Source organism: Zingiber officinale, chromosome 8B, assembly GCF_018446385.1.
Source record: "Zingiber officinale cultivar Zhangliang chromosome 8B, Zo_v1.1, whole genome shotgun sequence".
NCBI classification, from domain to species: domain Eukaryota; kingdom Viridiplantae; phylum Streptophyta; class Magnoliopsida; order Zingiberales; family Zingiberaceae; genus Zingiber; species Zingiber officinale.
The window spans coordinates 84,767,882-84,779,760 of NC_056001.1; the positions used below are offsets into that span (position 1 = coordinate 84,767,882).

At 38.7% G+C, this 11,879-nt stretch overlaps 1 protein-coding gene across 1 annotated transcript; it reads right to left on the reverse strand.

The window, feature by feature from the left end:
- Positions 1 to 2,331: 2,331 nt before the first annotated feature.
- Positions 2,332 to 6,925, reverse strand: LOC122016426 (chloroplast stem-loop binding protein of 41 kDa b, chloroplastic-like). The gene is made up of 10 exons (XM_042573726.1): positions 6,653 to 6,925; positions 6,436 to 6,573; positions 6,256 to 6,342; positions 5,878 to 5,968; positions 5,652 to 5,706; positions 4,694 to 4,754; positions 4,388 to 4,609; positions 3,210 to 3,326; positions 3,015 to 3,104; positions 2,332 to 2,754 (listed from the first exon to the last, which is right to left on the reverse strand). Exons 1-10 carry the CDS (start codon positions 6,761 to 6,763, stop codon positions 2,575 to 2,577), a joined length of 1,152 nt encoding a protein of 383 aa, XP_042429660.1. The 5' UTR covers positions 6,764 to 6,925; the 3' UTR covers positions 2,332 to 2,574.
- Between the last annotated feature and the right edge of the window lie 4,954 nt (positions 6,926 to 11,879).

Below are 11,879 nucleotides of genomic sequence, written 5' to 3' on the forward strand. Positions count from 1 at the left end.
CCGTCGACTCTCTCCCATGTCATCATTCTTACTAGCTACGTCTTTCGCTCGATTTCCTTTGCTCCTAAGTTCATGCACACTTAGACATAGGGGTTAAACAATAACAGAATCTAACTTGACTTGGTTGATCACATCAAAATTACCACGGGGTACTTACAGCATGAAGTGAGCATTATTTTTACAAGAGAAATTTGAGTGTTGACTTAGTTTACGATCTTTTCATACTATACTTGACTTTGATAATAGATATTTATGAAAATAGTTATGATTCATAAAACTGTATTAGTACTCTTGTTTCCTAGGTGACATCTCAACTACGTTTTGATTACTGGATAAACTCGAATAACGTCAACTCATTAGAAAAAAGCAGAATCCTAGAGGAAAAAGAGAGAGAGAGACAGAAAAGAGTTTGTTCAAGTGTTACACTTTACAATCACTTAGCAAAAAAAAAGAATAAGGGATAAAAAATAGTTGTCGTGAATGAAAACTTACAAGTTACCCCTTTGAAATCAAGTTAGGTTACTAGGAAAATAATTGTTATATTTCTCTTGATACTGAGTATTTCTTTAAGACCTTGTGTAACTTGAGAGAGATAAACTATGTGTGTGGCAGGTAAGTACCTATCGCCGGAGGCATAAGGAACATGGTTAAATAACGACTTCACTAAGCTTGGAGATTGACATTTGAAAAAGTTAGGTCACTCATTGCATTGAGTACAGAGAAATTCTATTTAAGACACACTCAAATAATTTTATATTATGTTCATCAATGAAACTACATAATATAATTAGACTAATTCATAAGGGATTATGATGCACTATTTACACATATAAATTTAGATTGTAGGTTTGCTTGAAGACAAGCAAAGGTTTAAGTTTAAGGAATTTTGATGTATCCATTTCATATAGGATTGCCATCATAGTTTGACGCACATCTTGTCCCATTTTATATACATGTATTTCATATTTCATCTATTTATTCTTCATTTTAATACTTTCCTAGTTTGGAAAACTATTCTCGTTTGTTTCTTTCGATAGGGCACAAAAATAAGTGAAGACGGAGCTTAAAGACCAACTTCCGAGGCAATCCCAGCTGCCATGGTCGTGGTCATGGTTAATTTGGAGGGGTTATGCCTCAAATTTCAGAACCACAATCTCTACCACAAGTAGCTATGCCAGTCTGCACGAGCCATATTGAGATTTCAAGATTATTCACAATGCTAGACATGGGCGATCATGCTCACCAATAAGGTCGTGTTGCCACCCGACGAAGGTCACAGTGCTCGCCATGACCGCCCATGCCAATTTCCACAAGGTCGTGTCAGGCGCTTGAAAAAATTGTATAAAAGTTGACGTGAAGGGGAGAACAGGGGCAGCAACCAAGGGCAGATTCCTTGGGAGACGATTTTCCCCTCTTGGGGAAACTCTAGAGCAACCATCTTCATCCATCTCGACGATTTATCCACCTCTGAAGAAAGGATTTCATCCAAGAAGACTGGCAATGTATTGATAAACATTCTCTTTTCTCTATCTTGTGTATTAAGTTATAGATTGTTATTTTCTTTATCTCTGGGTTGTATTTTCTTCTCCATAGAGTATATCTCGAGATTATAAGATTAGAGATTAGCCTCTCTGATATGTAAACACTATTTGTTGAATTATTTAATTACATGTTTCTTATTCAATGACATGTGTATTTCTTATTTCTCTGATATTCAATGACCTACTATACATACACAATCTTGATACAAAAAGCACAAGATTCCAATCTTATGAGGTGCGAGGATAAACCAAAAGGAGAAGTCAATCCTCTGATCAGTAGAAACTCGAGATGTAGAATGTCGCTTATGAAAGTAAATCGATATACCATGAGGAGCTATAGGCTATCATATAGATCTTAATGGATTGGTTCCAATTCATCATCACATAGTATGAAAAGGTAACCTGGGGATTGTGGAATCATGTGAAAATGATCTCCTTAAGAAAACAATCCCTCATATCTATCACTTTAAAAGTAGATGACAAATTAGAATGGATACGCTAGTGTAGTCCAAAAAATTCACAACGAAAATTATAGGATAGTTTACCTCTATAAATAACCATTGAGGAAAAAAAACCAAACATAAATTAGGTGCTTACAATCATTGTGGAGAAATCAAAATCTAAAAATCATCTCCCAATTCAACTTCTTCGTTTGATTGCTTGACTTCCCTTCACTTTCTCTGCTCTCAACCCTCTCTCAAATCTCTCTCTTGCTCTCTCAACTCCCTCTCTTGTTCTTGTGACCCCACACAATCTTGATCATCTAGGTAACTTGTATTGCAAACTCAGGTAATGCTTAATCAATAGTTCTTATAGATCAATATTTTATTACTTAATAATAAAATTTTGCACTTGCAGTTTGACCATATTAGCAGCCATCCATCTTCCTGTTGGATAATGAAGTAATATAATGCCCCAAGTGGAAGCATGAGAAACAAAGGATCTTACTTGAAGTTACACAGTTTGAAGAAATAACTTGGGTTTCAGTCGAACTCTCTTTAAGGTTGTTTGGTTCATTGACTTTCAAGTTACTTCAGGTTTGAAGGACAAATGATTTGCCAAGAATTATGTCATCAGTTGAAAAGTCTGCAGCTTTTCTGAAAGTGCCCCGACCAAAGTCTAGGTTGTATGAATCAGCAAGGCCATCAACCAAGCCAAACTCTGGAGTCCAACCGAGCTCTCTCTGTGCCTTTTCGATTGACGCAAAGAAATGCTGCAACATGGCAAAGAGGTTTGTCATTCCTAAGATATATAGTATATTCTTATGCAACTCAGTTGCAAAGCAAAGAAAAAGGCCCTAATCATGTCAATATAATGTCACCATAATTATTAGCTTGGTAGAAGTTGCACCTAGAATTGCTCATATATTCATCAGTTTTATGCGACTGATTGCTTCGAGAAAACAGCACTTTGTTCTTAAATGTAATCTGAATAGTGAAGTTAGATCATTACGATGCAATGATCCAAATATACCTGGTCTCTGAATGGGAAGGCTTTTTTCTTCCCAAAGTCAAATTCCTTGGGATTATAGTGAACAATCTCTGGTTCAGGAAAGCCAGCTGCCTGTAAATGTATAAACAATCCAATAAAAGTAGATTTATTCCTTCAACAAGTGAAGCAAAGTATACAAGTTCATTGATAATATTTTCTTAGTTATAGATATATTACCTTGGCACATGCCCTTGCTAATCCATCAAAGGTCACATACTTGGATCCAGAGATATTGTATACTTGCTTGCTTGCTTTTGGATTACCAAGAACCGTAACAAAAGCCCGTGCTAGATCCTACAATGAAAACAGCATCTAATCAAAAGGATGTCCACAATGAAAGAAGCCTCGAGGCTATATTCCTTAATTTATATGCATGCTATTTTGTCTTGATGTCAAAAATGATGGTGCAATAGTGCTCCAAGTGATTCGGTGTGACCTTGAGTTTTGAAATTTTGGACCAAATTAGGCTTTGCTTGTTGTATTTGATGTGTATCTTTAAGTGTGTAGGCGCTACAGGAAGACACATGGAGCAAAAGGTTTAACAGTCGAATGGTGGCTGAGAAATTCAATACTCCAAGTCTAGGGTTTAGCAATCGATTGGAATGTGTTTTCCAATCGGCTGGAATGTGTTTTTCAGTTGATTGGTGGAGCTGTCGACTAGTGCATCCAAGAAGCTAGCGAATAAAATGGTTTTGTTTGTGGTTGAGTCAACTGCTGGAAAGATGCCAAAGTGGAAAACAATCAGGAGTTGTTCTGCATGACAAAAGGTCGAATCGCAATGGAGCAGTGACTGATGGTGACATACCAATCCACTAATGGCAACAAACCAATAATGATGATAGAGCAGTTGACTAATGGCGACAGACCATTCGACTACTAGGCGACAGACAACACTTATAGCAAAGGATTTAAAGGCTATAAAAGAAGGCTCGGTTGGAGGTTTGAAGGCTCACAAAATTGTGTTGGTCAAACACCATTAGAAGCTAATTCTCCTTGTAATCTTCTTCCCTGTAATCTTTTATAATCCTTGTGATTGTAAGAAGTTTCTTCACCTCTAGTAGCTAATCAAAGAGGAGAAAGTTAATGGGCTTTCCGGGAGTGATCTACTAATAGATCGTAGGTGTAGTAACCGATGGAGGACTGCGAACCATATAAAGAGCCTTGTGTTAGCATGATTGAGCTTGTAATCTAGTTATCGAGTGCAAGAGTTTATGTAAAATCAAATTTGCAGGTGTCGTTTGCTATTCACCCCCTCCACCTAGGTGATCCTCCAACAAAAGATACAACAACTTCCTTCAAAGTTCTAATTATTAGGCTAATTTTTCCCATAGACATAGTCATAATAGAAAACCAACCTTAACATGTCCAAGCTGGGTGATTTGAATACCAGAATTGGGAATTGGAATTGGCCTTCCAGCTTTCAAGCGATGGAAGAACCATTCTTCAACAGGATTGTAGTTCAAGGGCCCATATATATAGACTGGCCGCAAAGACGTCCAGTTTACTCCTCGGGAATCAAGCGAACTTTCAGTTTCAAGCTTGCCTTTGTGTCTGCTCTTTGGGTCAACTGCATCTGTCTGTTAGTAACTTCAATAAATTAGTGCACACAAACAAAACAAGAAAACAAAATAAATTATAGATATATCATCTCAAAGAATCACCTCAAAGTGTGGCAAGAGATCAGATTTGAGGTATACTCCAGCGGATGAACAGTAGATAAACCTGTGAGACAATCCATGTCAAAGACTGAATGGACTAAGATTATGTTAGAGTACATACAGATTTGAAGTAAAATCAAAATCCACCAGATAATAACTAAAGATTGAATTGACTAAGATAATATTAATAACTTGTTGACTTTTTTTTTTTTCCATTCAATTTTTAGTCATGGATAGGGTTTGTTTTTAAGTTAAGATTACAATCCAATCCAACACTTCAAGTATACTATATATTCAATTTCATATATGAAGAGAAAGAATATTATATATTCGATTTTATATATAACAATAAACATTTTTTTACAAAAATTCACAACCTAATCTCATCAAATCCAACTTTCATCTGCAAAGAGAGAAAAAAATCATCAAAAACATACTTCCAGAAGGGAAAAAAATGACTCTAGAAAAGAAGCCTTTGAACTTGAACCTACTCAAACCAACTACTGAACATACTCCCAGGTTTTTGGTTTTCTTTGAAACCCAACATGATCCTACCCACGGTTGCCCTAATATTGTAATGAACAGTTGGTGGAGGTCTAAGAACATTATAAAGCTTGTTGGACATATAGTTGCTTCATGATAATGGATGATATACAATTAAAAAAAATGACAAAGACAACAACTCGCCATATTTATTTCAATAATTTGGGGCCGGGTACATAAATATAATCCATCCATCATCACTAGCATAGTAATAGCCAGTTCTATATATCAACGTTAGTATCATATTTTGTTCTGGGATTATGAATATTTTAATTTCAGCATTTAGAGGCTTAGAATAAACCCCTCAAAATGCCTGAAGATAGTATGTTAAGTTGCATAGTCATTTAATCTTAGACTCATGTTAAGAGTTCAATAAGAATCTTGGGTTTCAATTTCCCCAAAAGGAAAAGAAACTTACTGCTCTAGTTTTGGCAATGCATCCAATATGGGCTTGACCTCATCAGCTTCACGACCTGAAAGAACAATTGAAGGTGAAAGAATATTTTCATCTGTTTGCCAAAACAAAATCTTTATACAATAACAATCGAGAAACATAAATGACTGAAATATACAAGAAATTTTCATCAGGTCATGATCTATAATATCATAAACCAAAAATTCAAGAAAACAAATGATCATTTCACCATTGATATCATAAACAACATCAAAACCCTCAGCAGCAAGGCTCGTCTTGACAAATTCAAAGTCTTTTCTGTCTCCCTTTAGATGCAATATCTGCAGGCAACAGAGTTGGAACTTGAGACATCATGACATATGTAAGTTACATATGTAAACACCATGCGTATAAGTTGACTCTGAGTATTCAAAAAATGAGCTTAACTAGACATTTCAAGAAGTTGAAAATAGCTGACTTCAAGAACATAGTTTTGTTAATTTAGTTGGAAGAAACAGTATATAGGATCATTTGGCTGCTTTCTATGACATATTCATCGAATGCATACAAGAATAACGAGAACCAAATATTTTTGTTCCATGCTGACTCCGATAAATTAGAAACTTTCCTTGGACTTGAAATCTGCATAGTCCTGATCTGACTCCCCTGGCAATTGCTGGGTGATGGGTGCCTTCCCCCTGGTGAACAAAGTCACCTGGAAACCAAATCGACATTGATCCCACAATAGCCAACCACGATACAACTAATTAGCAAAGAGTCAATGCCATTGAGGAAATAGAACAAACACCTGGTGACCGTCCTTGACAAGGATCCTCGACAAGAAAACCCCAATGAATCTGGTGCCGCCCATGATGAGGATCTTCCTCGCACTCAAGCCAGCAGCGACCCGAAGCGCCCCCTTCTTCTGCCATACTCTCTTCTTCCTCTAGGAGACACCAATAGCATCTCATCTCTATTCTCTGCCATCGCAAGATCCCAACTTTAAAAGGAAGAGTGATTCTTACTATGTTGGAGAGGTCGAGAGCGGCTGCATGGAACTCTGAAAGAGAAGAGGGGGCAAGTGGGGTAGCCCATGGGGAGGCCTGCTTCGGTTGAGCCGCCACCAATCTGGCCATGACCGCTGCTGCTAGTGGAGAGCAAGAGCAGTGAGGAAGGGTGGTTAAAGAGGTCGGAGAGCGGCTCGATCGAGCTCCTCTTCGTCGTCACATATTTGATTGAAGGATAGCGCCTCAAATTCTATCCACAGACCAGACGGCTTTGTTTTGCTTCGACATTCTGCTGGGTGCGTCGCAACCGAGAGGTGCGGACTCCTCGTCGATCGAGGCCCAGACGCGGGCTACTTGGACGTCTCCAATTTTTTTTTTTTTAAATTGATGGACGTCTCCAATTTTTTTTTTTTTAAATTGAAGGACGTCTCCATTTTTTACTCCAAGGGTAGCTACGACATCACAGTACATTTCCCTCATTTAGCAGCAGTAGTAAAAGTAAAACGGCGGTACCTCTAGGATGAGCACAGATCCCGCCTCCCTGTCGTAACGGCGGTCCTCTAGAATAAGATCATGCATCGCTAGCAGTCTTACTATCTTCCGTAGCGGCTGGCGTGTCTTCGTGTAAAAATCATACAAGGTTTAGCGTTGTTAGATAAAACAGCATCTTCTGCTGCCATCTTTTGAAGTCGGTTCCGGTGAATTTCTCCAACTTTTCTCCGTGCGGAATGGTTGTCGGAATGGCGGTCGGAACGGCCGTCGGAATGTCGTTGGTAGCCATATCAGTTTGTACAAAATATCGTTTACGACTGTTATTCCCGGGTAGCTTCTGGAGTATGCAAACTGATCGTCGAGGCTAGTGTTCGACACTATCTCCGTAAACGATATTGCTCCGCTACGGTGCTTAACGGATTGTTGCAATTCGTTCCCAAGATACAACGACGACGAACGTCTCGGAATCGTAGCACTCCGACTTCCGAGACCAACGAACCTTCTAGTAGACTTCTTGGACTCTTGAATGCACAAGATGAGATGAATGCTTGAGGAAGAGAAGAGAGGATTAAGTGAATTGAGTGTGTATTCCATCATCTGGAGGGTTCTATTTATACTGAAAGAAGAGGTTGAGTGTCCTTTGGGTGAGTGGATGTGTTCCTTGGGCTGGATCGATCTAGATCATCCATTCTGAAGGGTTGTAACCCTTCACCAAGCCCACTTCAATCTCATCCATCAGATCTGAGGAGTTGTGACCCTCAGATCCCGCCTATTGTCATCGGCCATCGGATCTGGATCCATTGATTCGATGCTTCAGATCAAGTCTCATCCCAAGCCGTCAAATCGTTACTCTTTGCGATCCAACGCTCTAGATCGCATCACAAGCGATCCATCATACCTATTTGATCAACGTTGATCAACGGTAGCCATCCATTCCCTAAGTTAACTGTCCAGTCATCTCCCTTTGCCTACGAGGATGCCGCATAGGTACTGTCACGTCAGGTACGAGCCTGACACGTCACCCGAGTGCAAAGTGCGCCTACAAAGCGCCCATTGCGCACGTGGCGGGTGAGCTCACAGGTGCGAGCACCTGATCGCCCTGGGCTAAGGGAGCACCTGTCCTTTTATTTTTGTGTTAACTCCATTAACACATCTTCATTAATAAGTAGAGAATACACATCGAGAATTTCCGATGTGGGACTATTCTCCCATGTACTTTATTAATGAATAATAAATGTTATTTTGGGCCGACTTTAAACATTAATTTCTCATTCACCCTTAATCGGTTTTGAACAAATTAATAGTCTAAATCTATCTACACGAATCGTAGATTTCAATTTTGAAGTCAATTACGACTTTCAACAATTGATGGCTTCCTTCCTCAAAATCGTTTTGGTCCATTTAAGGCCCCAATATCCAACAATCCCCCACATAAATGGAAATTAATGCAATGCGTGTATGCATGCTCACACTTTACAAGAGTCCAATCGATAAGTCACTGCATCGGGAGAGGTAGCTTGTGGCTTTGAACCTTCCGTAGTGAAATACTATCGAGTATACTAGGCTGAGCAGTGAACGTGATGTCTTGAACTGCTTAGCTGTTGGTGTATACTTAGACAATAACACCCACACAGAGATCTATCTCACCTACTTTAGGTTCTCATGGTTGGTTCCGTTTCGGCCATGGATACCATCTTGGATTCATGAGTGTTTCATTGAAGCGACCTGTCTTCACACTCACATAGGTGACACTTCTATAAAGAGTATCCTACCATACTCTACATTTTCAAGTATAGGAGTCATTAAAAGTTTATAACTTAACCTCACTACATATCGTAGGTAGTACTTTTCGATCCTAAGAATGAGGGGAACTAGTCCAAGTGCTCACACGAACTTCCATAATTTCGTTGTCCCATTGAACCAAGATTTTGGGATCTCCAGTCAACAGTCGTTTTCAGTTGTAGATTTTTAATCCCATTCCTCTTGATGAGCAGTATACTTGATCTCGACTCAACCCCTTCGTTAGAGGATCTGCCAAATTATCTTTGGACTTAACATAGTCGATTGCAATCACTCCATTCGAGATCAACTGTCTAATGGTATTATGTCTACGACGTATATGTCATGACTTCCCATTATACATATTACTCTGTGCCCTTCCAATCGCCGATTGACTATCACAGTGGATTAGTACGGCAGACACAGGTTTCATCCAGCTCGGAATATCTTCCAAGAAATTCCGTAGCCATTCAGCTTCCTCAGCTGCTTTGTCTAGTGCTATAAACTCGGATTCCATAGTTGACCGAACAATGCAAGTCTGCTTAGTGGATTTCCAAGATACTGCTCCCCCACCTATCGTGAATACATATCCACTAGTGGATTTGGAGTCTTTTGTATATGATATCCAATTAGCATCACAATATCCTTCCAACACAGTGGGATATTTTCCATAATGTAATCCATAGTTCATAGTATATTTCAAATATCTGAGAACTCGCATCAATGCTTTCCAATGGGTGTCGTTTGGATTACTCGTAAAACGACTCAGTTTGTTGACCGTACAGGCAATATCTGGACGTGTGCAGTTTGTGAGATACATCAAACTGCCTATTATCTGAGAATATTCCAACTGCGAAATGGTCTCACCATGATTTTTCGCTAAGTGTTGACTTAGATCCATAGGTGTTTTCACTGTAGAGAGATCGTACGCATTGAATTTTTTCAATACAGATTCTACATAATGGGATTGTGTTAAAACTATCCCTTCTGATGTCCTGAGAATTTTAATTCCTAATATAACATCTGCTTAACCCATATCTTTTATATCAAAATTTCTGGTCAATATTTTCTTTGTAGTCATGATTACATCATGATTACTGCCCATTATTAGCATGTCGTCTACGTATAGACAGACAATTACATAGCCTTCAGGTGTGTTTTTGACATAAATGCATTTGTCACATTCATTTATTCTGAATTCGTTTGACATCATTACTTTGTCAAATTTTTCGTGCCATTGTTTAGGCGCTTGCTTAAGTCCGTACAACGACTTAACAAGTCGACACACCTTTTTCTCATTTCCAGGAGCCATGAACCCTTCGGGTTGCTCCATATAAATTTCTTCTTCCAACTCACCATTTAAGAACACAGTCTTAATATCCATTTGATGTATTTCAAGGTCATACAGTGCTGTAATGGCTATTAGCACTCGTATGGACGTAATCCTTGTCACCAGTGAGTATGTATCGAAGTAATTAAGACCTTCATCTTGCTTATACCCCTTGGCACTCGTATGGACGTAATACTTGTCAATTGATCCATCAGCTTTATACTTACGTTTTAGTATCCACTTACAACCTAATGGTTTATTACCAGAAGGAAGGTCTACTAATTCCCAAGTATGATTATTCATGATAAACTCAATTTCACTATTGACAGCTTCTTTCCACATTGGAGCATCAGGTCTAGAGAGAGCTTCACTTAATGTTCTTGGTTCCATTTCTGACATGAAAGTCATGAAATCTGGCCCGAACAATTTCTCAACTCTAGCCTGTTTGCTACGACGTGGCTCTTCACTTTGATCGTCAATAGTCCTTTTATAATAGCTAAGTTCGGTAACGTCATTTTTGTTTGAACTTCCGTTGTTATCACTTTCAATGTTTCCCTTTTTATTTGGGAATACGTTTTCAAAGAATATCGCATTCCGAGATTCTATGGTTGTTCCCACATGTATATCAGGAATGTCTGATTTGTGAACTAGGAAACGATATGCACTACTATTATGGGCATATCCGACAAATACCGCATCGAACGTTTTAGGTCCGATCTTTACTTGCTTTGGTTTAGATACTTCGACCTTTGCCAAGCACCCCCACACTTTCAGGTATTTGTACGATGGCTCGCGGCCTTTCCATAGTTCATATGGAGTTTTATCATTTTTCTTATGAGGGATTCTGTTGAGAATGTGATTTGCCGATAATATTGCTTCCCCCCACAAGTTTTGAGGTAAGCCTGAATTTATTAACAAGGCATTCATCATTTCTTTTAGTGTCCGATTTTTACGTTCGGCAACACCGTTTGATTGAGGTGAGTAAGGCGTCGTTGTTTGATGGATAATGCCAGATTCTGTACAAAATTCATCAAATGGTGCACCATATTCTCCACCTCTATCGCTTCGAATTATTTTAATTCGTTTGTCAAGTTGGTTTTCAACTTCTGTTTTATAGGTTCTGAACGCCTCTAGGGCTTCGTCTTTACTTCTTAAAAGAAAGACATAACAGAACTTTGTGCAGTCATCGATAAAAATAATAAAATATTTTTTACCTCCTCTAGTTTGCACAAATTTCAAGTCACATAGATCACTATGTATCAACTCTAGAGGAGTTGTTGTCCTTTCCACCGAATGAAAAGATAGTTTCGTCATTTTCGCTTCCACGCACACTTCACATTTGTGTGTTCCGTCAACATTGACGTTTGGTAATAATTTTAATTTGACGAGACGTTTGAGAGTATTATTATGCACATGTCCGAGTCGATCATGCCATAAATTAAAACACTCAACAACATAGCTGGAAGCATTTATTTTATTACCATCAAAATTTCGGAGTACAGGCATTACAACCATTTTGAATAGACCCTTTTCTAGGTACCCCTTTCCTACGAAGACACCATTCTTCGTAAGTACAAAGTTGTCTGACTGGAACACTAGCCTAAATCCGGCCTTGACCAATGCCGCTCCAGAAACTAGGTTCTT

Coding starts and splice junctions, on each gene's coding strand:
- LOC122016426 (XM_042573726.1), bottom strand. CDS start 6,763: ATGGCCAGATTGGTGGCGGCTCAACCGAAGCAGGCCTCCCCATGGGCT. Junction 5,707..5,877: donor TGTTGTTTATGATATCAATG/GTGAAATGATCA, acceptor TTGTTCTTTCAG/GTCGTGAAGCTGATGAGGTC. Junction 3,105..3,209: donor TAGCAAGGGCATGTGCCAAG/GTAATATATCTA, acceptor ATACATTTACAG/GCAGCTGGCTTTCCTGAACC.